Source organism: Urocitellus parryii, chromosome 2 (genome assembly GCF_045843805.1).
Source record: "Urocitellus parryii isolate mUroPar1 chromosome 2, mUroPar1.hap1, whole genome shotgun sequence".
Classification (NCBI taxonomy): domain Eukaryota; kingdom Metazoa; phylum Chordata; class Mammalia; order Rodentia; family Sciuridae; genus Urocitellus; species Urocitellus parryii.
Window position 1 is genome coordinate 130779271 of NC_135532.1, and position 26790 is coordinate 130806060.

General features: G+C 34.0%; 1 protein-coding gene across 1 annotated transcript in view; it reads left to right on the forward strand.

The window, feature by feature from the left end:
* Prkci (protein kinase C iota) overlaps window positions 1-25427 on the forward strand; it is a 63912-nt gene extending 38485 nt beyond the window's left edge. The window contains exons 10-18 of the mRNA XM_026394985.2: window positions 172-269; window positions 1198-1284; window positions 2823-2958; window positions 8246-8333; window positions 9406-9531; window positions 10943-11022; window positions 12442-12531; window positions 15434-15549; window positions 22991-25427. Of these exons, the coding sequence (XP_026250770.1) occupies window positions 172-269; window positions 1198-1284; window positions 2823-2958; window positions 8246-8333; window positions 9406-9531; window positions 10943-11022; window positions 12442-12531; window positions 15434-15549; window positions 22991-23078 (909 nt within the window). The 3' untranslated portion in view covers window positions 23079-25427. The remainder of the gene's footprint in view (window positions 1-171; window positions 270-1197; window positions 1285-2822; window positions 2959-8245; window positions 8334-9405; window positions 9532-10942; window positions 11023-12441; window positions 12532-15433; window positions 15550-22990) is intronic.
* Window positions 25428-26790: the final 1363 nt, after the last annotated feature.

A 26790-nucleotide genomic window follows, 5' to 3' on the forward strand; every position in this document is an offset into this window, starting at 1 on the left:
TTTTCCCTTTTTGTATAAATTTTTGCTTCATGATTATCAGTGGCTCTGAAATTTAGCCTTGTTAGTTCATAGTTGAATTTGTGATACTTGAATTGCTAAAGAACAAATTTATCATTAATTTTGATTATTTAATCTCAGTTTGACGTAGTTTTGTTTCATATTTTAATTTAGGATATTGATTGGGTACAGACAGAAAAGCATGTTTTTGAGCAGGCTTCAAATCATCCTTTTCTTGTTGGGCTGCATTCATGCTTTCAGACAGAAAGCAGGTAAGACTGAAAGAGAGTGGGATGAATCCTGGGCTTCATGCATGTTGGTATATTATATAGTAAACCTGTCTGCTATAATTCATGAAGCAGAAGTCATGGAGAAGGAGAGAAAGTATTATGCTTACAGCTTCCTGCTACTCATAAAATAAGTAGTGATATCAGTTTGCCATTATTAGTTTGCCATTAGGAAATGACCTGCTAAAGGTGAAAAAGGAAACAGCCAGATTAGAATTATGGCAATAGAAATCCCACCTTTTAAATGTCCCTAGGATTCTAATTTTATGATTTAATGTTTCTTAGAGTTTAACTATGGGGAAAAAAATCTAACTTTTTAACCTTAAATGATAGTCAGAAGTGACTTATCTAGCAAATGTTGAATTGGGATGAGCAGATTACAAGTGTTACAATTTTTTTTTTGCCTTTTTAAAAAAACTTTATGTATTTATTTTGAGGAAGAGATTTTTTAATATTTATTTTTTAGTTTTCAGTGGACACAATATCTTTATTTTATTTTTTATGTGGCACTGAGGATCAAACCCAGCGCCCCGTGCATGCCAGGCAAGTGCGCTACCTCTTGAGCCACATCCCCAGCCCAAACTTTATTTATTTATTTTATGTGGTGCTGAGGATCGAACCAAGTACCTCACACATACTAGGCAAGAGCTCTACCACTGAGCCACATCCCCAGGCCGCAAGTGTTACAATTTTAGTATTAGAAGTAGCAGGATATAGAGTTATTATCATGCTGATGTACATTCTGATCTTTTGTACTCTGTGTACCCTTTGTTTCCACCAAATCTTTGGCATTTACTTTAAAGATTAAATCATAGAGAATGCTGTCTATATTGTGGCTAGTTAGTGTTTAAAATGTAAAGTTAATACTACCATATTTTGAATTTTGGTTTCATGGTTCTCTCCTGTGTTTTAGATTGTTCTTTGTTATAGAGTATGTAAATGGAGGAGATCTGATGTTTCATATGCAACGACAAAGAAAACTTCCTGAAGAACATGCCAGGTAGGTTTTTAAAATGTTGTCTGTGTTGGATTTGTTTCAGGACTGCCTGACTTTTCATGTGCAGTAGTCGAAAAAAGTATGTAAATAATTTATTTTGATGCTAACTAGTTCTTTTTAAATCATGTTGTGGCTGAGCTAAGTTAATTTACATAATTTTAAATATGCATTATAATTTGCAGTTTATTTTTATTTGTTGGCCTTATCAAATGGTCACTTTTTATAGCAAGGTCAGATTATATTTTGAATTGTGAACATAGTTTTTTTTCCTTATTTCTTCAGCTGAATTTGGGGAAACTACCTCTGGTTTTTACTATATTCAAGTGCCAGTTCTGCTTCTATACCATCTTTCCTTTTGTAGGAGGAACTGAAACAGAGAATAAGTTCAGATTCTCTAATCACAAAATTAAGTAGTTTAGAAGGCATGTATTATGTTCCTGTAAAAATTATGATATTGTGGGGCTGGGATTGTGGCTCAGCGGTGAAACGCTCACCTAGCATGTGTGAGGCCCTAGGTTCTATCCTCAGCACCATGTAGAAATAAATAAATAAAATAAAGATGTTGTGTCCACCGAAAACTAAAAAATAAATATTTAATTAAAAAAATTATGATATTGTGGAAGGCACCATAAACCAGCTTAGATGTTTCATTTTCATTATTTAGGCCAGTTTTAGTTATCAGTGGGTTGGTAAAGTTTTCAAAAGTTTATTCTTTAATGTTAAATTTTATTATTGTAGAATAGTTTCTTTTAATTTCTTTTCTAAAATCTTAGTATGAATTTTTGAATAGTCAACTTAATATTTTTTTTCTATTTTATACCTGGCATTGTTTCTTAGTTTTTAAGGATAGTCATTGGTCCCTTAGAGAGGTGATAAAAACTATAGGAACTCTGATAAGTGTACATGTACACATACAACTTTGCCTCCAGTTGTAGAATTCTGGACTGCGCAAAGTTCATCCAAGGACCCAAAGTAAACCTCTGTTTAAAATTTTCAAACTAATCACATTATGAAAAATACTAGTTTAAGTTAGAATAGAACTTTTATAATTGTGTTTTGGGCTCAGTTATTTTAAAGTGGGAATCTAATTTTGGGCGGGGGAGCGATTTGGGGATTGAACTCAGGGTCATTCAACCACTGAGTCACATCCCTAGCCCTATTTTGTATTTTATTTAGAGACAGGGTCTCACTGAGTTGCTAATCACCTTGCTGTTGCTGAGGCTGGCTTTCAACTCACCATCCCCCTAACTCATCCTCCTGACTAATTTTTTTGTATTAAAGTACTGGGAGGAGAAAACTGCAGGTGGGAATAGAAGTTCAATACCTTACTCTAGAAATTTATTACAATTTTAAAATTTTAAGTCACGTGAATTTTTTTAAAATATTTTTGTTTTATTTGTAAATGGACACAATACCTTTATTATATTTATCTTTATGTGGTGCTGAGGACTGAACCCAGTGCCTCACATGTGCAAGGCAGGCACTCCACCACTGAGCTATAACCCCAGCCCTCATATGACTTATTTTTAAATTTATTTTAGGTTTTATTCTGCGGAAATTAGTCTAGCCTTAAATTATCTTCATGAGCGAGGGATAATTTATAGAGATTTGAAATTAGACAATGTATTATTGGATTCAGAAGGACACATTAAACTCACTGACTATGGCATGTGTAAGGTAAGAAAATTTTTCTAGTTAATAAAAAATAGTCTTCTGTAGCTCATAAAGTTGTCTTGGTAAAAAAAAATAACTGCATAAAGATGGGAGAGATAATTGCTGCTTTCGGCTGTTTGGAATTCTAGCACAAAGACAAATGTACTTTTTTTCCTAATAATTTGCAAAATTCCCATATCGTCTGTATTTTATGTGCTATAAGAGGAGTTAATTTCTTTTCATGATTTATAACTTTTTTCTGGAAAGTTGTGACATTATTGAAGAAAATTTAGAAATAAAAATTATCTACAATTCCATTACTTGAGCATGACATTTGCGTGTGACCTCTCAATTTTTGCTATGTAGTAGGAGTCTATTTTTTAAATAATGCATGTTCAGAATTTTCCCTGAAGTCTTAACATTTTTATATTTAAATTTTAACTATCTGACACAGAGTATAGTAAAAATCAAATAAGAATTTTTGTTACTCTCAAAACATATCTTCTTTATTTCTTGTTTTATTTTTGTGACAAGTGTTTCATTTGAAAGTCTGATCTTTTTCCACAAAACATGCAGGGTACCATTTTATTTATTGAAGCAGCTGGTACAAAATTACCCTCATAAGAGTGTAAATGTGTGAGTTGCATTCCCCATTCACTTAATGGTAGCACCACCAGGATCCAGAGATTTCTAAATGCCAACATCACACAACATAGTCTAATCATATTGAAGATTTAATTTTATAATCTGTTAAGAATAAATTAGAAAATAAGATCTTCACAGACTATATTTGTAGCCTGGTGTGGTGGTACATACCTTTAAGTATAGCTACTTGAGGGCTGGGGATGTGGCTCAAGCGGTAGCGTGCTCGCCTAGGTGTGTGCGGTCCGGGTTCGATCCTCAGCACCACATACAAATGAAGATGTTGTGTCCGCCGAGAACTAAGAAAAAATAAATAAATGTTAAAATTCTCTCTCTCTCTCTGTTAAAAAAAAAAAAAAAAAGTATAGCTACTTGAAAGACTGAGGCAGGAGGATATAAAATGTGAGCCCCATTCTGGGCACCATAGTGAGACTGTCTCAAAATAAAAGCAAAACTAATTTTGCTTTTATGGGTAATACTAAAAGCCATTTTTCTTGTGATAATCCTTATAGTATTATATGGATGTTCAGTGATAAATAATTAGAAAGTTTAGTGATTAGAAACCCCTGTGTGCCTTTCAGTCATATTTGTGATACCTTTTTTATTTTTGTGCCATTTTTTCCTCTAGGGAACCCTCCCGCGATTTTAAAATAAAAGTGGCAGTAATAATGAAATCTTAGATTACATAAGAAAAGTCAAAACTGAACAAAAAATATGAAGAATGTTAACTTTGTTACAAAGTCTGCAAATTAAAACTGACACCTATTTTTGTCTGTCAGATATTGGCCTATAGGTAAAAGAAAATAATGAAATGGGCATTTTCATATGTCTGTGATGTGTATATAAATTATGGTAAGACCCTGGGTTCAGTCCCCAATACCAGGGAGGAAAAATTATTGCATCTTTTTGAAAAACTATTGTATGTCAAAAGTAATGTTGGTTAGATTGTGTATTTTGAGTAAATATTTTGGTCTATAAGACCAAAATTTTTATTTATGATAAATATTTATTGACTTTGTTAGTTAAATATTTTTTATTTTTTAAGTCATTTAAAGTCAAAAAATCTAACAATATAAAATGTTCATAACATTAAATAAAGCTTTAAAGTATTGTCATATTTTATTATATAGCATCAAACACTAATTCTGTTTACTTTTTTATATTTATTATAACAGTTTTGTTTTACATAAACAATGAGAACATAAAGTATTAAGGCAGGCTGACTTCCTATTTCATTTTTCCCCTTCTTTTCTCTCCTTTCCTCTGTCCCTCCTTCCCTCTCTTCTTCCTTTTTTCCTTTTGTCTTTTGTTACTTTCATTGAAAAAATGAAATTTGTTGGTCATACATCCTCACTCTTTAGAAGGATCTTCAATCAAGTTAGTCAGGATCTTTGGTAAACCTCAGAGATTGGCCTGCCTATCTCTCTCTGCTTTTCCCACCTTCTGCAAGAGCTACTTAGTTTTATTAATGGGAAAGAACACGAGGATAGGAATTTCTGTTCAGTGACTTTACTAACAATATTTTGTCTCTTTTTTTAATATTTATTTTTTAGGTGTAGTTGGGCACAATACCTTTATTTTATTTATTTAATTTTTTTATGTGGTGCTGAGGATTAAACCCAGGGCCTCGCACATGCTAGGAGAACACTCTACCATTGAGCCACAACCCCAACCCATGTCTCTTCTCTTACTAGCACATTTACTCCCTTTTGATGTGAAAGTTCATGGGAAATGAACTCTCTTAAAATTTGGATGCTTCTATCTTGTGACTTAGAGTCAGTATTTAAACTTACCTAAAGTGTAACCTCCTGCAAATATTGAGTTAATTTCTTTTGCTGGTAACAATTTCTAGATAAACTATAAATGCTAAATTTTTTTTCAGTTAATTCAGAAATACTTCTTTAGGTTTAGTTAACTTAATTTCTTCAGGCTCATACTAGATACCTTTGGAGTACAGAGGATAGTGATTTAAACTTAATATTTTCAGATTTAATATTTGAAATATTTTATGAGTATTAATTTTATTGAGTGAAAAAATAGCCATTTATGAATTTTTTTTTGTCAACAGGGAAATTTTAACAATATCTATGTTGTGCCATAGATAATTTAGCTAATAGGCCTACATTTAGATATTCAGTGAGTGCATGATTTTAGTGTAGCTCTGTTACATGTTACCAGACTGTCTCTTGCTTCTGTTTGTTGTCTGGAAGTGTGTGTCATTTATCATGATAATGTGTGACAAGCCATGTCAATAAAAATAGGGTCGGAGTTGTGGCTCAGTGGTAGGACGCTTGCCTAGCACATGTGAGACATTGAGTTCAATCCTCAGCACCACATAAAAATAAATAAAATAATGTCCATCTACAACTAAAAAAAATTATAAAAAATAATATAAAACATCTTAAGTCATATTTATAGTTATTAGTACATAAAACTAACATGGCCAGGCATAGTGGCGCATGCCTGTAATCCCAGTGGCTTGAGAGGCTGAGGCAGGAAGATCCTGAGTTCAAAGCCGGCCTCAGCAACTTAGGTCCTGAGCAACTCAACATGACCCTGTCTCTAAATTAAATATGAAAAAGGGCTGGGGACATGACTCAGTGGTTAAGCACCCCTGGGTTCAATCCCCAGTACCAAATAAATAAGTATGTATATCCCTATTAGAAATAATTTTTTAAAAAAATCCTTGGGATAACAACCTGTTACTAAGTATTTCTTGTAGATGTTTATAGTAGTGTTTAGATAGTAGAATAAAATTTGAAGGAAAATATGTATACCATGCCCAGAATATCTCTGGAGGGACGCATAAGAAGCTATGGTTTCATCTGGGAAGCTAAAACTGAATGCATCAAGAACAGTAATGAGAGGAAGATTTGATTATCAGTATACTTCCCACACTCCATTGTCAGTTTGGAATTTTGTTACATGTGATCTAATAATAGGAAAAGGGTTAAATTCTAGTTACATATATTTAGTTGAATTTCATAATTATTAATAATAGAAAGTCTGTAATTAAGGAACACTTATAAAGTTTAAAAAAAAAGACAAAACACCAACAACAAAAAGGAGCCAGGCCCAGTGGCACATGCCTTTTATCCCTGTGACTCTGGAGGCTAAGGCAGGAAGATCACAAGTTCAAGGCTATCATCACATCAGCAATTTAGGGAGACCCTATTTTTTAAAAAAAAGGTATGTAGCTCAGTGGTGAGGTGCCTTTGTGTTTAGTCCTCATTTTTATTTATTTATTTATTTTAAGAGAAAGAGAGAGAATTTTTTTAATATTTATTTTTTTAGTTTTTGGCGGACACAACATCTTTGTTTGTATGTGGTGCTGAGGATCGAACCCGGGCCGCACACATGCCAGGCAAGCGCGCTACCGCTTGAGCCACATCCCCAGCCCAAGTCCTCATTTTTTAAAGATGCTTAATTATACATATAATCATATTCTGCCCCTTTTATTTTTAGACTATCTTTTTATTATTTACTTTTTTTTCCACAGTACTAGGGATCAAACCTGGGGCCTCTTAAGTGCTAGGCAGTTATTATACAACTGAATTATATCCCCAGTCTACTGTTGATTCCTTATTTAGTTGCCTTATCTGAATGTCATTGGCTCTTTGAAATACACTGAGATTTCTTTTATGACTTAGTATCTGGTCAGTACCCCATGTGTACTTTAAAAAGATATGATTTCTGTTTTGCATGCAAACAAAATCTCTCTTTTAATGTTTCTTTCTCCTTTCCCCACACACATATGGACACATATGTTCTATATGTATGTTTTATGTGTGTTTTTATTATGCATATATGTATATTAGCTATACATATATATTAGTTATACATATATCTGCATATATCTAGTTTTCACATTTTTCTCTGTTTACTAATTATTGATCTGTGTAATCTATCATTTCTTTTTAAAAAAATAGTTTTTTTAGTTGTAGATGGACACAACATCTTTATTTTATTTATTTGTTCTTATGTGATGCTGAGGATCGAACCAGTACCTCATGTGTGCTCCACCACTGAGCCACAGCCACAACCCTATAATCTATCATTTCTGATATAGATATGTTAAAAATCTCATCAAGATTAAAGATTGTGAACTTCTAATAATTTTGTCTATTTTTATTCTTCATTTTGAGAAAAATACAAGTTTGTATTTATTATAATTTCTTGGTGACTGTGCCATTCATTATTGTGCAGTATCCCTAGTTAGGCTTATTAATGTATTTTGCATTAATTTTCACCATCTTATAGCTATTAAAATGAGAACCAAAAATCTTGTGCCATAGAAAAAATGAACAACGTTATGTCAACAGTTGTTGTGTCAGGAGGTGGGACTTAAAATGCTGCTTTTCTTCCTGAAATACGATTCATTGTATTCCTATAATTTAAGTTTTTGTGTTAAATTTTAACCGGAATATAAACCATTTTAAATGCATTTTAAAATTCTTAGTTGAACTTACTTTTTAGCAACATCTAATAATCTTTTTTTAAGCTATTTAGTGGCAATCCATAATTTTAATAATAAATGCATTTGTTCTAGTGATTATTTAAGGTTAATATATTACTGATGCTGAAGTTAAGTGACAGATAAAATAGAGGAGGTGAATTTAAAACAGAATTTTAGATCTTATTCTTCTTTCTTTGTTTTGTTTCATAAAAGGAAGGATTACGGCCAGGAGATACAACCAGCACTTTCTGTGGTACTCCTAATTACATTGCTCCTGAAATTTTAAGAGGAGAAGATTATGGTAATAAATACATAAGTGATATTTCAGCTATTGCTAAGTGGGTGGTTAAATGTGGTAACAAATATATTATAGTAAACTACAGCATTTTAATACTGATCTTACTAATGTAAACTTTCTTGATTCTGTTAAAATATACATGAAGACCCTCAGACTCTGAAATCAGAGAGTAGGACTTGGTGCTCTATAGGGGTACAAATTTAAATAATATTTTATTAATGACGAACACTGAAGAGTGATAGGTACTTTTCTGAGCAGCTTATATTATATTAACTAATTTAATTTTGCAACAACCCTCTGAGGTAAGCATTGTTGATTCCCATTTTACAGATAAAGAAACTGACATACAAAAAGTTTAAATAATATGCCCAATGTCCTAATGACTACAGTGTTACAGAGTAAGGGATTCATAACAGCAGCCCTGTGATTCCAGAGTGAGTCATGATAGAAGGTTCTCCAGATTTTTTGGGATATTTCCCTCAGAAATCTGTAAGAGGGTAGAAAGATTGGCTGGCTGTCAGGCACCAGAAAATAAATTTTCCTCAAAAAGGATTTGACTTTTTGAGTTCTGGTCCTATGACTTCAGCAAATGTAAAGGGGGATGTGGTACTTTTGACAATTGCTCAGAATATGAATTCAGGAGTCTTTAATCAGCTAGCAAAAAAAAATCAAGTTTTAGACCAAAGAAGCTTATTCTCCAATGCTATATAATTATATCCTCAAAACAAAATATTAGATAGTGGGCATGAGTCTGAAATTACAACTATATTTGGAAAAAAAATTATGTTTCACTGCCCATAATTTTATATTCTGATGATCTTTTGGGCACTTACCTTTGATGGTAAGTGACATATTTCTGTAATTTTCAGAACTTACTCAGATATTATAATGTAATATAATATATTAATATTATATATAATATATTAATATATAATATAATTATAATATATTATAATTTAGAGTTTACTGTCTCATTGTGTTTATTTTTTTATTATGTGACAAAAATGAACTTCCAATTACTGACTTACAAGCATGCAGAGTGGATAATTTATTGCTTTAAACTTTCTTTCTGAAGGTTTCAGCGTCGACTGGTGGGCTCTTGGTGTACTAATGTTTGAGATGATGGCAGGAAGGTCTCCGTTTGATATTGTTGGGAGTTCTGATAACCCTGATCAAAACACAGAGGATTATCTCTTCCAAGGTAATTTGCAATACTTTATAGAGATTCTTTGTGAATAACCTACTCTAGAACACAAAGTGTGCTTAGGGTATTACTTTGAATAAGAAAAAGGATAATAATCTGAACAGTATACTCCTTACTTAATGAGATTTTGATTTTTTTTTTAATACATCCTTCCTGCCCCTCTCATCTCCAGTCTCATCTACAGTTACCTTCTTGTATTCACAATCATTGCAATTGATTCCATTAGCTGATATATCACAAACCTATATGGAAGAGGGAATCCTATGGCTAGAGAGGATCATCTTCATGAAACCTGAAGCTGAGGATATAAGTTCACAAATATTATGTGGGGCGTAGAGTACCAAGAAGATAAGAGGGGTCAGAAGGTGGAGGAGGGGAAGGCTCATGATGGGAAGTACAAAGAATTGAGCATGACGGATAGGCAAAAAGGCCTCCTAACACACAGTCCAAAGTGTGGCCATGGGATCCTGCATTTAATAATTACCAATCACAGAATATGAATAGGCATTTATTATACTAGAAAAGTTAAGCTGAGTATGGTGGGACACACCTGTTATACAAGCTACTCAGGAAATTGAGGTAGAAGGATCCCAATTTCAAGACTACTCTAGGCAACTAAACAAGACCTATCTCAAAAGAAAAAATTAAAAGAGCCTAGCATGTTCAAGGCCCTGGATTCAGTCTCCAGTACAGGAAAAAGAAAGAAAGAAAGAAAGAAACCCAAATGGGCCATGGAATATGTGAAAAGACCTTCAACTTCACTAGTATCTAGAGGAATGTATATTAAAATATTAAGGATGGGCTTGGGTTGTGGCTCAGTGGCAGAGTGCTTACCTAGCATGTGTGAGGCACTGGGTTTGATTCTCAGCACTACATATAAGTAAATAAAAGCCCACCAGTAACTAATAAAAATATTTTTTGAAAAATTAATGATCTACCATTTCATGAATTTGGCAAAAATTTTAACATTTAATAATCAGTGTCAGTGAAGGTATAAAGAAATTGGAATGCTCAGACGCTGCTAGTGGGAGTAAAAATTGACACAATAGCTTTGGGGAATGATTTGGCATTGTTTAATAAAAATAATTATTATATGTGAAGCATTTTATAAATATTAACTACTTCAAACTTAATAACAAATCTTCAAAGTAAGTATTATTTTCCTGGTGAGGAAACTGAGGCACAATAAAGTAATCAAAGAATAAAACATTCTCATAAATGATACTACAGTGCTTAGATTAGAGGCCATATCCGAGGAGAGAGAGGTAATGGAAGTACAAAAGTGGTTTAGTTGGGTATGTAATATCTTATTTTTATTGTTGCAGTGCCTTAAATATCTCAAAACAAAAACTTAAAAATCAAAGCTATGTGAAGGTTCAACACAATGCTATGATTTTTATCTTTCTAGTTATTTTGGAAAAACAAATTCGCATTCCACGTTCTCTGTCTGTAAAAGCTGCAAGTGTCCTAAAGAGTTTTCTGAACAAGGTAAAATTTGTGTGTAAATATCTTTTGTGTTTTGTTTCTATATAAATCAAACCAGTAAGGAGAAAGAAGCCTAGGCAACTTCCAAACAAGCAAGGTATGCAACTTTTTCAGTTATGTCTGTAATACCTCTCTTAACCAAAGAGTAAATGACAGCATAAGCTCCTAAGATGATTTTTTCCTTTCTACTTTGCCAGTGTAATTTACCCCCAGCTACATGTTACTTATGAATTTTTTAATGTATATTTTATGTATGTGTGTGTATATACCATATACTCAGTAAAGGAAGAATTTAATATTTGGGGTTAGCCACAACTGTACTATTTTCCCATTTTTTCTATTATTATCCACAGAATTTATTCATCATCATGTACTTTTTGAGCACTTGGGCAGTAATATTCCCTATAAATTGTTATATTGAAAACCCTATAATTAGATAAAATTTAGAAGAAATGAAATCCTATCCTAAAAATCTGAACATGGTTTAATTGTTGCAGTTTGTGGGCTAGAGAAGTTTTAGGACCTAAGGTTGTAACTTTTGGTAATGATAAATTCTACTTTTAATGAGTATAAGTTGGTATGCATTTACCTACTAAGATAAACAGGTAAGATAATGGTGATTTTTTTTTTATGTTTTGCTTTTATGTTTATTTTTTAAATATGTATTTATTTTTAATTTTTTAACTTTTTAATGTTTTGCTTCTGTGTTTATTTTTTATTTTTATTTATTTTTAATTTTTTAACTAATGGTGTATTTTTAATAAAATCAGAAATTGAAGAACTTGTTTTAAATAAATACATTATGTGAGGAAAGATTTAAACTTGAAACCTAATCTTTCACAAAGTGAACAATTGAAAGTGAGAGGGTTAATATGTAAAATAAAATGTTTTTTGTCAAAAAGAAAAACAGGAACATGTTCTCATTCATAGTAATAAATAATCCAAGACTTCATAATTTGTAGACTCCTTTACTTCAGTGATTCCGGTAATGGTTATATCATTGTCTTACTCAAATTATGCTTTGTTGCTGTAATTACTGCATATACCTTTAAAATTGAGCTAAGAATGAACCTATGAAGTTTGGTGGTTTCCATATTTTGATTGACACTAGCCCATGTCAGAGAAACAACTGGTTGCTGCTCAAATGATGCTGCTAGTCTCTTTTCCTCCCACTTTTTCTTAAGCAATGAGTGGTGACCATTCTCCACTTCAGTGACATAAGAACACTGAGGAAATCTTACATATCACAAAGTCTGGATAATTCAACTTGGGTCTAGTATTGTACTTTCTAGAAATAAAAGGTAGATAATTTCAGCTCAGAAATAAGATATCAATTAATAGGCAGGAAACTCTGGTCACAAAATTGAATTATTTTGAAGCATGACATTTACATAATTCTTAGAACATTTTTTTCTACCCTAGGACCCAAAGGAACGATTGGGTTGTCATCCTCAAACAGGATTTGCTGATATACAGGGGCATCCATTCTTTCGAAATGTTGATTGGGATATGGTTTGTAAATTTTTATTGTTTTCTGTATTAGGTTTTATTGATACCTTGGGCCAAATTTTACTGTCTTAAAAGAGTGTTGAAAAACTCATGTCACAGTTTTTTAATGTTACTGTATTTTTTTATATCTTTTTAATTTATTTTTTTAATGTGTTGCTGGGAGCGAATCCAGTACCTCACACATGCTAGGAAAGCACTCTACCACTGAGCTACAACCACAGCCCTCATGTATCCCAGTTTAAACAACTGAAAACAACTCTCTCAAATGCTTTTTTAAAAATATTATTGAAATGTTAAAAATTAATTTATTTTAATTAGGTGTATATGACAGCAGAATGCATTTTAATTCATTGTACACAATTGTAGCACAACTTTACATTTCTATGGTTGTACACGATTTAGCATCACATCATATGTGCAGTCATACATGTACCTTGGGTAGTAATGTCCATCTCAGTTCTACCATCTTTCCTGCCCCCTGCACCTCCCCTCCTCTCCCTCCCCTTTGCCCAATCAAAGTTTCTCCATTTTTCCCATGCCTCCCTGCCCCCCCCCCCCGTTACGGATCAGCATCCACTTATCAGAGAGAACATTCAGCATTTGTTATTTTGGGATTGGCTTACTTCACTTAGCATGATATTCTCCAACTCCATCCATTTATCTGAAAATATCATTATTTTATTCTCTTTTAATGCTGAGTAATATTCCATTGTGTGTGTGTGTGTGTGTGTGTATATATATATATATATATATATATATATATATATATATATATATATATATATCACAGTTTATTTATCCATTCATCTATTGAAGGGCATCTAGGTTGCTTGCACAGTTTAGCTATTGTGAATTGAGCTGCTGTGAACATTGAAATGGCTGTGGTTACTATAGTATGCTGATTTTAAGTCCTTAAGACCAAGGAGTGGGATAGCTGGATTAAATGGTGGTTCCATTCCAAGTTTTCTAAGGAATCTCCATGCTGCTTTCCAGATTGGTTGCACCAATTTGTAGTCCCACCACCAATGTATGAGTATACCTTTCCCCCCACATCCTCACCAACATTTTTTGTTGTGTGTATTCTTGACAACTGCCATTCTGACTGATATGAAGATGGAAAGATCTTTGATATTCTTGGATAGGCAAAATTAATATTGTCAAAATGGCCATACTACCCAAAGCATTATACAGATTTGGTGTGATTCCAGTTAAAATCCTAACATCATTCCTTATAGAAATAGAAAAAGCAATCATGAAATTAATTTGGAAAAATAATAGAGAGACCCCAAATAGCCAAAGCTATCCTGAGCAAGAAGAGTGAAGCAGGAGACGTCACAACACCAGACCTTAAAGTGTACTACAAAGCCATAGTAACAAAAGCAGCATGGTATTGGCACCAAAATAGACATGTAGATCAGTGGTACAGAATAAAAGACACAGAGACAAACCCACATAAATACGTTATCTCATACTAGACAAAGGTGCCAAAAACATACAGTGGAGAAAAGATAGCTTCTTCAACAAATGGTGCTGGGATAACTGGAATCCACATGCAGCAAAATGAAAATAAACCCCTGTCTCTCACCATGCACAAAACTCAACTCATTGTGGATTAAGGACCTAAGAATTAGTCCAGAGACCCTGCGCCTAATAGAGGAAAAAGTAGGCCCCAATCTTCAATGTGTTGGATCAGGCCCCAACTTCCTTAGCAAGACTCCTAAGGCATAAGAAATAAAATCAAGAATTAATAACTGGACCTGACCCTTTCCAATGAATGAACTGACTCTTTTCCATGAGAGCTCAGTAAGACAGGCAAAGGGAAGAGTAAAATAGAACTTCTCAGCTCTTCCCAGTATACCAAAACACCCGTGACATATAGAGTCAGGAAGACATAAAGCCATGAAAATTATCAGTCTTGCCTTACATTTTATTCAGGATTTATAACACACCATCACAGTGTAAATATTCCTATAGATATTTAATCTATATGGACTGGGATAAACATATTCTCCTCTTATAAAAAGACTCTTGGGAAAAAAATTAATAAATGGGGTGGACTCAAACTAAAAAGCTTCCTCTCAGCAAAAGAAACAAGGAGGTGAACAGAGAATCTAATTTTGGGAGCAAGCTTTTGCCACGCACACGTCAGAGCACTTTTCTCCAGGATATATAAAGAACTCAAAAAACAACACCAAAAAAACCACCCAGTCAATAAATGGGCTAAGGAGCTGAACAGACACTTCTCAGAAGAAGATATACATTCCATCAATAAATATATGAAAAAATGTTCAACATCTTTAATAATTAGAGAAGTGCAATTCAAAACTACTCCAAGATTTTGTCTCAAGTGCTTTTTTAAAATCTTCGCAACTAAAACAATTATAATATTAATGTAATAAAAACAGGTCATAATATTGTTGAAGGTCATATTAATGTTCAGATTTGCAAATTATGTCCATTGTTGTTGTCATCATATAGAGCCAGGGACAGTGGCCTATGCCCATAATCCCAGGGACTTGGGAAGCTGAGACAAGAGAATTGCAAATTTGAGATCAGCCTCAGCAACTTGGTGAGACCCTGTCTCAAAACATTTTTTAATCATTTTTTTAAAGAGCTGAGGTTGTAGCTCAATGGTATAGTGTCTCTGGGTTTAATTCCTGGTACCATAAAAAAAATTATGTATGTATGTATGCATATGTGTGTATGTATATATACATGTACATACATAGATATATACATAAATACATACATATATATATCATGTATATTATATATATATAGTGTGTGTGTGTGTTTGTATGTATTTAGAACCATGCCTAGAGAAACATCAGAGCAGAGGAAAAATTTAGGTGTGGAATTTTTCTAAGAATGTAGGTTTGAGCTGTCATCTAATATGTCTTTTTAGATGGAACAAAAGCAGGTGGTACCTCCCTTTAAACCAAATATTTCTGGAGAATTTGGCTTGGACAACTTTGATTCTCAGTTTACTAATGAACCTGTACAGCTCACTCCAGATGATGAGTAAGTAATTCTGTATACTGAAATATTTTTAAAATTCTTTGAAAACCCATTTTTAATGGTTACACAATGTTTTATTATCATATTATACTATAATTCATGTAGCCAGTAGGTTACTGGATATTTGAACTCATTATATATTATCAATTATAATAGTAACTGTCATTATTCTTTCTTTGCTTTACATGCATTATCCTAATTCTCACAACAACCTTGTAAACTAGGTATTGTCATCTTCATTTTACAGATGAGGAAACCGAGACTCAGAGAGGTTAAGCAAAGTTACACAGCTGTCAGGTGGCAGAGTCAGGATTCAGACCCAGATCTGACTGACTGAGGCCTCTGCTCTTTCCACTGTGCTGCACTGTTCCCCATTTTGATGATGAGCATCTTTGTCTGGGTTTCTGTTACTTTAAAAAAATTATACCATTATCAAATTTAGCCAGCAGTGATCCAGTGTTTTTTTGTTTTGTTTGCTTTGTTTTTGTTTATGTTGCATCTTTTAAAAATATAGGTTAGAATAATTTGTAGACATTTTGATCATTTATCTGTCATTACAGATTCATTCTCTGTAAACTCAAGGAGGCCCATTTGGTTGATAGTCACTTCACTTATATCTTCATTCTTATCATGTTCTTCACAGCAGCTGTTCCAATGGTTTATATTTTTTAGAAGGCTTCATTCCTACCCCTGTCTCCATCACTCTTAATGGATTAACCTTGCCTTAAGTTGACTTCAATAATTTAGACCTCTCTGGTTTAAGTTCCTTTTCTTGCTCAGGTATCCTGATTTTACCCCTAAATCATAACCCCTCTTTGAACCAGAATACTTTTTTTCATATTTTCTTTTCAAACATTTAAAAAGAATAATTAATGAATGCTCATGGTAAAAGAAAAATAAACAAGCAGTATCTGTCTCTTCAGAGTAGTCAACAGAGATTGTCTTTGTACTTTCTTGATGCCAACAAGTCAAATTGACATCTTAATTTCTAAATTACAAAGCACTTTTTGGTCAGTCTTCATCTACCCTGATATCTATAAGGTACTTGGCACTCAGGGCCTTGCCTTAGGTAGTGCTGCCCACTCTGGCTCTGCTTCATCTCAGCAACTACTTATTTGTCTTATATTTTCCTTTCCCTTTGAGACCAGGCTGCTCCATGGTTCTATGATTGCCGCAGTCTGGCTGGGCACAAATAACTGAGCCACCACAAAGCCCTGTAGGTTCAAACAGCAACTCTTTATTCCCAGACTCTCACCGGCACTCTGCACACACTTCCTGGGAACACACTCCCTCCACCAGGCACTCTACACACACTTCCCGGGAACACACTCCCTCCACCAGGCACTCTACACACACTTCCCGGGAACACACTCCCTCCACTCGCCAATTCTCACGGAACCCTGCAGGAACCCTGCAAGAACTCAACGGGAACTCCAAAGTAGCGGGCACCCCGAGGCAGCAGGATCTGCCCAAATCCCAGAGCCGCCCTTCCCAGCAGGATCCGCCCTAATCCTGGAGCCGCCCAAATCTGCCCTAATCCCGGAGCAGGGTCACCTTTCAACCATTCCCTCTAGCAAAATGCCAGGGGTCATTCCGACTAAACTGTGGCTCTCAACATCTCTCCCCTTCTGTTTAATTAAACAACAAGCATGTGGCTTAGGGACTGTGCCTGTCTTAGGTTGTCCAATACTACATATGGTCCTTACCCGTCATCGGATGAGCTGACCTCAAGGCGTCAGCCTCCTGTCTTAGGTTGGTACCATTGTAATTGGATCTTACCCATCATTGGCTACCGGTCCAGCATACAGCCATACTTGTGGATAGGCCTTTGCACCAGTGGGGGGGTGAGGTTCTTTGCCTCACCTCTGTTGGCCCCCAGATTTGGCCTTTGCATCAGTGAGGGGGAGAGGTTCTTTGCCTCACCTCTGTTGGCCCCCAAATTTTAGACCATCACAAGCAGAAAGGGAGGAGGATGCAAAATGCCACGGCACCAAGCCAAATGACAGCTCTTTTTGGAAAAATTGTACCACCGATGACACCATCAGCAAAGATACCCCAGCAGTACCACAATTCGCTGCACCAACAGATAGTTCACAATGCATGCAAGTGATACATAGTCCAGGCAAGTTCTGCAAGCAGTTCAAAGCAGAGGAATCCATTAATATGTCCATTTTCTCCCAAAGTAAATCGACTCCTTGATTGAGCATCACTTGTTGAGTTATTATTCATTGATGCATCAGTTTATACAGTTTACTGTGATAGCTATCAAAGAAGCTGTAGTTTGGTTTTATCTTTGTCTTCACCGGCACTGGGATGAAGATAGGAATTCTAGCAATGATGGCTTAAAAAAAAAAAATTATGTAACATTCCATCAGGCACTAAAAAGAAAGCAATTTTCTAAACAATTTACATTATCCTGAATGGAATTATTAAATATAATGAAAAGGAAAGGTAAAAGTAAACAAACAGATCTGTTAACCTCCTTTTTTGTTCACATATTAAAACAATCCTCAACAGCTGTTTACCCAATTTAAATTAAACCATTTAAATCACTCGAATAAAAAAAATATTTGGATCCATTTTTTCATAAGTGCTCCTCATATATATGGACATACGCACATGCAACACAAAACAGAAGTGTGCACACATAACATACAACACATAAGACAATAGTAAAGGCCTTGTAGCTTTACACAGGTGAAGTCTCCATTGCAATGTTTAAAAACTCTACAGTCAAAAAATAGAACTGATCAGAAAAACATTAACCTAGGTCTGTATGAGCTCAAAAAATAAAATAGAACTTCATGATGTGGGAAAAGGCAATAATAAAATAGATATTGAAAGAAAACATCCTGGTTACCACCTGGGTTTGACTCTTCTTATGATATCCCATCCTTCTTCCTGTGACTTGCATATGGGTTTGAAGGTATTCCCACAAGCAAGCCCCAAGGTTTTTTACATTTGAAATAGGCTTTAATGGTGTTCGTTATTCATTAGCCTCCAGGTGTGAGAGAATCACTGTCGCAGATGTAAGAATAGCCAAACTGGAGTTCTGAATATCAGCTGTTATGGATTTGAGCCAAATCATCTTCTTTTTGGTCTGTAGAAATCGCTTTAGTTAATCCAAATCGGCTGCTGTTCTCCCTGTGGAAACACACAAACAGACCTCCGACTCCAGACAATCACTGGGTCAGGACCTTTCCATTGTCCTGTTAGAATATCCTTCCAAAGTACCTTGGGCTTATGTACATTTTTTGGACACATACGCCTTTCCGCAGCACTAAGCCCTGATGAATCCAAATTTTAAAAGTTTAGAATAAAAAGGGTTATTTTAAATTTATCTTTGGGGGATATATACCCCTTTCCAATTCCCTCTTTTTGCTTTAATAAGTACATTTTAATAGTTTGATGAGCTCTTTCAACTATGCCTTGTCCCTGTGGATTGTATGGGATTCCTGTTAAGTAAAACATTAACTGATTTTTCTTCAGGGATGGTGTTCCAAAATATCCTATATGCATCCTTTGGAAATTTAAAGATCCTTTTAAATTAAGTCTTCCAAAAGCATTTTGCCTTAGTTTTTAGAATTACTTTAGTCCTTTTAATTTTTTGATGTGGTTTTAAACCAATTTCCTTCTAGTTTACCGTTTTCTAAATTGACTCTTGTCTATAAATTTTAACACCCTCATCTGAGACTTCTAATTTCTGCACCACCAGAAATTGTCTTAGCTTTTTGTATTTTTTATCTGAAATATCTTTATTTGACATTTTTAACCATTTTTTATCTTGTTTCTATCTTCTAGTTTTTTTCTAAGATTTGTACATTTACCCTTAGTTGCTTTTTTTCCTCCTAGTTTTTTTGTTTGTTTGTTTCCTATTTTGTGGGTTTAAAATTTTTGTCTTCCTACATCTTTTCTATCTTTCTACATCTTCTCTATCTTTTATTTTACCTTTCTGTACTTCTGTCTTTAAAGTTTTCCGCTTCAAATTTTTAATCTTCTTTATCCAAATATCTTTTATCCTATTATCTTCCCATTTTCATGGGTTTTTTTTAAGTAATGCTTTTAAGATTAACTAGGCTTTGAATGACTCAATCTTTCCTCCACCATGAAGTCATCTTAACCACCTTCAATTTAACCTTTTAAAGCCTTTTGTAACTTACTTAGACATTTTACAACTTTTTACTTTACCACACAAAGATTATCTCATCTAGAAACATTTCTTTTTTCTTTAACCTTTTATATTAAAATATATTTCCACATCTTGAATCTTTTTATATCTCTTTTCTAGCCATTAACCCTTGTAAAATTTCTGATTTAGACAAATTACTCCACTTTAATAAGATGAAATACTTTCATGTTTTTTTTTATGGTATTATAATACTATAATTGAAACCCAACTGAAACTTCTTATACTCTTTGTATTTAAATTACACCTGATAGAATCTTAACTCTTAGTAACCTTGTTTCAGCAAAGACACAGACACAAAGCAATATTAAACTTTTTTTCCATTTACCAATTTATGAAAACACACATAATGTTTAAATATATTTCCTTATGGAACTTAATAAGTAAAGAGTACTTGATTTTATATTTAGTGGTTGATGTTTCAATACTTTAGCTTTGTAAATTAATCAGATGTCTGTAAAAACCAAGACCTTAGACAAGTGTAGTAAACAGAATTAGCCATCTCTTTCTTGTTGAAGAAAAATCTTTTTACAGGATACCATGATGGTCCCATGTGATATATTTAACAACTCCTCTTTAAAAAACCATGGGCTACATTTTTGTATTGTATCAACATATGTCCTAACTGTTCTTGGTCTTACTGGGGTGCCTCCTTCCTCTAACAATTTCTCTTCCTCAGGGGCAAACAACTTCAAACTTTGAGCCAACCATTTTCCCCAGTTTTCCTGAGAAAGTTCTAGGGACAGGCAACTTGAAATAAAAACAAAATAAATCAAAACAAGAACACATTGTTTTTTGAAATGATCACCCTTTTTTTTTTTTTTTTTTTTTGCTCTTCCTCAGGGGCGAGCAATTTCACTTACCTCCAAGCTTCAGGTGTTCCCCGTACAGGCCACCAAATGCCGCAGTCTGGCTGGGCACAAATAACCCAGCCACCACAAAGCCTTGTAGGTTCAAACAGCAACTCTTTATTCCCAAACTCTCACTGGCACTCTACACACACTTCCCGGGAACACACTCCCTCCACCGGGCTCCACGTGCCAGTTCTCACGGAACCCCAAAGTAGCGGGTGCCAGAGCAGAGGCAGCAGGATCCACCCTAATCCCGAAGCAGGGTCACCTTTCAACCATTTCCTCTAGCAAAATGCCAGGCGTCATTCCAACTAAACTGTGGCTCTCAACATATGATACCCTTTGCTCTATGCAGTATGTACCTTGGAGATTTCAGCTAGCCTTATAGCATGGATACTAGCTTTTTAAAAGATTCGTAGCTAAATTAACAAATTACTATTAAGCAAAAGGCACTATTCTAAGTATTCAGTGATAACCAAAACAGTTCAATCTCACAAAAAGCTTCCTATCTACTAGAAGAGAGAGAGAGGTATCATATCATTCTGTGGCAGCATTGTGTATTGGAAAGAACACTGGATTTAATCAAAAGATAGGAGTTTGAATCCCGATACCACCTCTTACCAACTGGGTAACCTTGGGTATGAATTGCATAACTTCTCTGAGCCTGCTTTTTCTCAAATTGTCTACCTCACAAGGTTACTGTGAAGAATAAATGAGTGATGGTCTCTGAAGCCCCTGCCCTGATCTGTCTCCTGAGCTGCATTTCCATCTACATCTCCCCAGTTTGTCAGATGTCAAAATATATTAAAGTCAAAAAAATAATGAATTTTTATGGCCTCTTTTTCTGTTATTACCAATAAATTTTGTGTTATTTACTGATTTCTACTCACTGTACCTTCCATGTTTTCCTGTCATTCCAATTCAAAATGTCAGTGATTGTTGCCTCCTCTTTTTCCTTAACAGATTATGTAATACTGCATTACTAAATCTCTGTTTTTCCTTTGCTTCATCACTTGCCTTTTCTCATTCCATTTCCATAACCCTCCAGTTCCAGTCTTACTCAAGTCATACCAAGAATTGTACAAGCTTCCTAATTGATCTCCTTCACACCTTTACTATGCAGCCTATTCTTATTATTTCATCCCATGAAATACCATTCCAATTCTCAAGCCCTTTAATTAGCAGCCTTCATTAATTCCTGCATTGCCAGATAACATCTATTCTCTTGGCTAGCATTGAAAGCTTTCCCCATCAGCTCCGGCTTGACTCTAGCCATCTCTCTCATTTAACAAATGGCATTCTGATCAATCTCAGTTACTTACCATTCCCTGGTAGTGAACATCTTTGAGCTCTCTTTGACACTCCCTTCTCATGCTTATATATTCCTCCATTGTTTTTACTTACTGAACTTTTCCCATCTTTCAGATGTGAAATCTAAAATACAACTAGATCTTTGATAAATTAAGGCAAAACTCCTAATGTAAACATCACTGACTTTTCAATCTCACCATTGTCTTCCTTCCAGCATCATTTGCCATTTAACACCCTTCTATTGCTGTGCACCAGCTCTAATAAATTACTTGCCTTTTTCCAGACCTACCATTATCTTGCATAATTCCATTTATTAGTGTGTGTAGGATAAATGCTGCCGTCCTTGATTTCTTCAATTAGAAGTCACCTCTTTCTTTAGAACTATGGCTAGAATAGGACTTTGCTTATCATGCATGAAATTTAACAGGTACTGCTTTCTCTCATGGCTTTCCAGTGTATTGAGTTACCCCTGCCTCTTTAAAGGAGGGGGTTGTACCTTCTATAACTTTGTGCTCTGTGGTGCATTATGTACATTTAGGTATTAAAATGTTTGATAGTATTACTGTTAAGGTATATTAAACTAGAAACCCAGTGTAACCGAATGCCAACCTCTGCCCTCTGTGACCCAATTTCTCCCTGTGGTGTTCTCTCCTTATTCCAGGTCTCTCAGTGTACTTGTTCCTATTGCCTTTTCCTTTTGGCTAACTTCTTCTGGGCCTTCTCTTCACCATCTTCCATCTGGCTGTTGAGGTGACTACTAAACTGGATGCTAATTCAGATCTGAATGTTCACCTTAATTAAGAATGTTGTTCAGGTCAAAAGTTTAAGATTAATTGGAGTTGTGATAACTTGTGTTTTTTTATTCCCAGTCCAGTTTTGAACTACCTTTTGGCTCTGAGTCTGCTTGTGGGATTATTAGCCCTTTTTTTTGGTTTTAGTACTCTTCTTCTAGAAATGTTTTGGGATGAATCTAAGAACCTATAGATTTTTTTCCACAATGTATATAATTAGTCCTATGTTTTGTATTTAAATTTTATCATTTAAATTATAGGTTGAAAATCTTATGATGAAAATAAATTTATTTTTCTTTTAACAGTGACATTGTGAGGAAGATTGATCAGTCTGAATTTGAAGGTTTTGAGTATATCAATCCTCTTTTGATGTCTGCAGAAGAATGTGTCTGATCCTCATTTTTCAACTGTGCATTCTCCTTATGTTGCCATTTAATGCATGGATAAGCTTGTTACCAGCCTGGAGACAATTAACTATTTTATATTTGCCACCCCTCCCCCCAAAAAAACACAACAATATCTTATAGACTATAAGAATAAATATAACTGAAAAAAATTAAAACTAGCTTTCAGACAATCATGTCAAAATTTAGTTGGATTGAATCTTCAGAGGCCGGATGAGTAATGAAATTACTTTTTTAATTTAAAGGAAATAACCACTATTTTAAAACAAATTATCTGTTGCATTAAGGCACATAGTGGGATTACATCATAAGCTCCTCATAATTTTTGTCATTCTCTATTAATTTGGAATAAAAGGTTAATTCAAAATGCAGCAAATTTTATATTACCTGTTAGTTTCAGAGTTCTTTATGTTTAACATTCAACTATAAGATTTCTCATTGTCTTGGATAATTATTAATTTTTAAGGCAACAATTACTAAATTGGTAATAAAAGACATTCCCTTAGAATTGGGCATTACAAATTCCTCTAGGTTAAAAAGTAGACATATTAAGAATCAGATTCCAAATCATTAGCTATTTTTTAAACACTGGCACAAATGATTTTTAATTTTTTTTTTAACAATAAGAGATAGTTTTTGAGCTTATCCTTTTAGTGAAAACTTAATGTTAATATATGTGTTCAAAAGACACAGAATGCAGTCAAATGGAAAACTGCTAGGTATATAGAAAGGAAAATAATAGACATTTAAAGTAGATACAGAAAAGTGCAATGGTAATATTTATTTCTTACTGGAGAGTGAATCCTGCAGTTATTCTTTATGATCTAAATAATGAGGAGGCACTCATTTGTTACCAAACTTGTAAAAGCATTCCATTTATTCGGTGGAGGCAGAATGTATAATATTTGTTCCTTATTTAGTACACAGGAAATTAATTTATCTTCTAAGTAGAAAGTCTTAACTCCAATAGTTTCTTTCCCCAAAACCACATTTTTGGTACTTTTGGGTCATGTTTATGGAATCCTCAATGAAATACAGAATAAAAAGAAACCAGTAAACATGAATAAATGTTTAGAGCCACATATAACACTCAAACTTATCACAGTTCTCTCTCTTTAACTGAGTTTTTATTTAGTAACTAATACATGTAATACAAAGTAGAATACATTTCAGGAGCAGAGTTTTTCATATTTTTTATTAATATTGGTGTTTAGTAACTTAGTATTTGAAGAGGTGCCAGATATAGCATCCTTCTGTTGCTTATTTTAAATATCATTTTTATGAAAAAGGGCTTTAAAAAAGTAACCATAATCATCTAAATAAATAACTGTCCAATCTTGGTAAAATGTAATTTTAATTTTTTTTAATTTAGAATGATTTAAAATTTATAGACATTTAATAAATTTCTCTGTCTCTGAATACTGCATTTCATTAGAAATGTAATATTCCAGTTTGTGGTCACATATTCTCCTTTCTTCAAATAAATAAGTCTGAAAGCAGTGAAAAACTCAAAGGAAAATGTTTATATACATTTGCATGTTCATTTGAGAGGTGTTTATGTTTCTCTTAATACCTGAAACTTGTTTTAAAACAAAAAGCAGTATTCACTTCATGTCATAAACTTATATAGGGAATTCTGACATCTTGCACCAGAAATGTTCATGGTCTTGCTTTTAAGTGGTGCTGTTTCCCCTGGGAAAGCTTAGAATGTGGCATTATCACCCAGGGAGTTTGTTTAAAATGCAGGGGCCAACTTAGAATTTTGTTGGGCCTTTGGACCTCATTTTGAAAAATAATTTCTTCAAATTCTTTTTTGTCCTGTGGTTAAATATTAGAGCATTCCTTGTAAATAACAAATGGCAAGGTATAACCTGTCTACATTTTTAAACAAATTATAAATGAATAATTTCAAGTTAGGTATCTTCCCCACCTTGCCCGGCAACAAAAGCTATCAGTTTTCTACCAATAATATACAAAGGATGAGCATTTTTGTATGATATAGTTTTAACCATTATTCAGGGTAATCTTTTATTTTAAAATCCTTTTTTAACTAATAAGATTTACTGTGTATATTTTATACAGAATTACATTACAAATGTTTTTAATTGTGTTTTTTTTTTTTTTTTTTTTTTTGGAGTCTTTTAAGTGCCATGCCGGTCCTTTTTGTGTTATGTAGAATTTCTCTCAAAATACTCACCAGGGGAATCAGGCAGTGGATAGTCAGAATGGTTGGTGTATTTGTGTTCTAGGAAATAATTTATTTTGCATAAGCATGTGGTCAGATCATTTTATACATATGCAGCCTGGATTGGACATCAGGTATATTATGCTCATTCTGTGCCGGTACAGTTACTTTATCAATTTGTTTTGTTTTGACTTTTGTCAAGTAGAGTACTGCCTTAGTCATCATAATGTAATCTGTATTTGTATACCTTTTTTTTTTACATTAAAAACTTCAAATAAAATATAATACCCATAAGAAGTGGATTGTTTTTTATCATGCACCATGTCAAAAATTTGTGTCAGAATAGGGTGTGTTAAAATGTGCTCAAGAAAACAAAATGAAAATTTTAGAACTTGGAATTTTTGCTATAATTAAAATAGCAGTCCAGTAGTACCTATGCTATAGTATAGACATTCACTCATCGATTAAAGTATTCCCTAGTGTATTTTTTTATTTTATTTTTTAGTTGTAGGTGGACACAATATCTTTATTTTGTTTTTATGTGGTGCTGAGAATCAGTGCCTCACACACACTAGGCAAGTGCACTACCACTTGAGCCACATCCCCAGCCCCTCTAGTGTATTTTTAATTTATTCTTCCTTTTTTCTCTTTCTTTGGAAAATAATTATTAAGAAACAGGCTGGGGCTGGGGCTGTAGCTCAGTTGCAGAGCGCTTGCCCAGCATGTGTGAGGTACTGGTTCTTTTTTGTTTGTTTTGTTTTTAATATTTTTTAGTTGTGGTTGGACACAGTATCTTTATTTTATTTATTTATTTTTATGTGGTGCTGAGGATTGAACCCAGCACCTAGGCAAGCACTTTACCTCTGAGCCACAACCCCAGCCGCAGGGGCACTGGTTTTGATCATTAGTACTGCATAAAAATAAATAAATGAATAAATAAATAATTATTTAAAAAGAAAAGAAACCAGCTGAATAGAACATTTTAATTGGCTTGATTGATTGATTTTACTGAGGATCGAATCCAGGGGCTCCTTACCACAGAACTACATCCCAGTCTTTTTAAAAGTTCTTATTTTTTACTTTGAGACAGGGTCACATTAAATTGCTGAGTCTGGCCTTGAACTTGCAGTCCTCTTGCCTCAGTCTTTCAGATTACTGGGATTATAGGCATGCACCACCCACTGTACCTGGCTTAACTGGCTTTAAAACTGAAGCAAATTATATTGTTATGTGCATGTACAAATATGTAACAACAAATGCTGCTGTTGTATACAACTATCATGTGCCAGTAAAAATGGGGGAAAATGTTACATCATAGTCTAGGACGAAAAAAAACTGAAGCCGATTTAAACAGATGTTTCCCATATTGTGTTCTACAGTGATCTACTCTGTTCTAGAAGTCTGGAACTTTCTCAGTAATAGTTCTGTCCACATATAAACAAGTATAAGTATGGTGTGCCATACTTAATCTTTTAACCTAGTGGTGTCTTCCCTTCATAAGGAGAATGATGTCTTA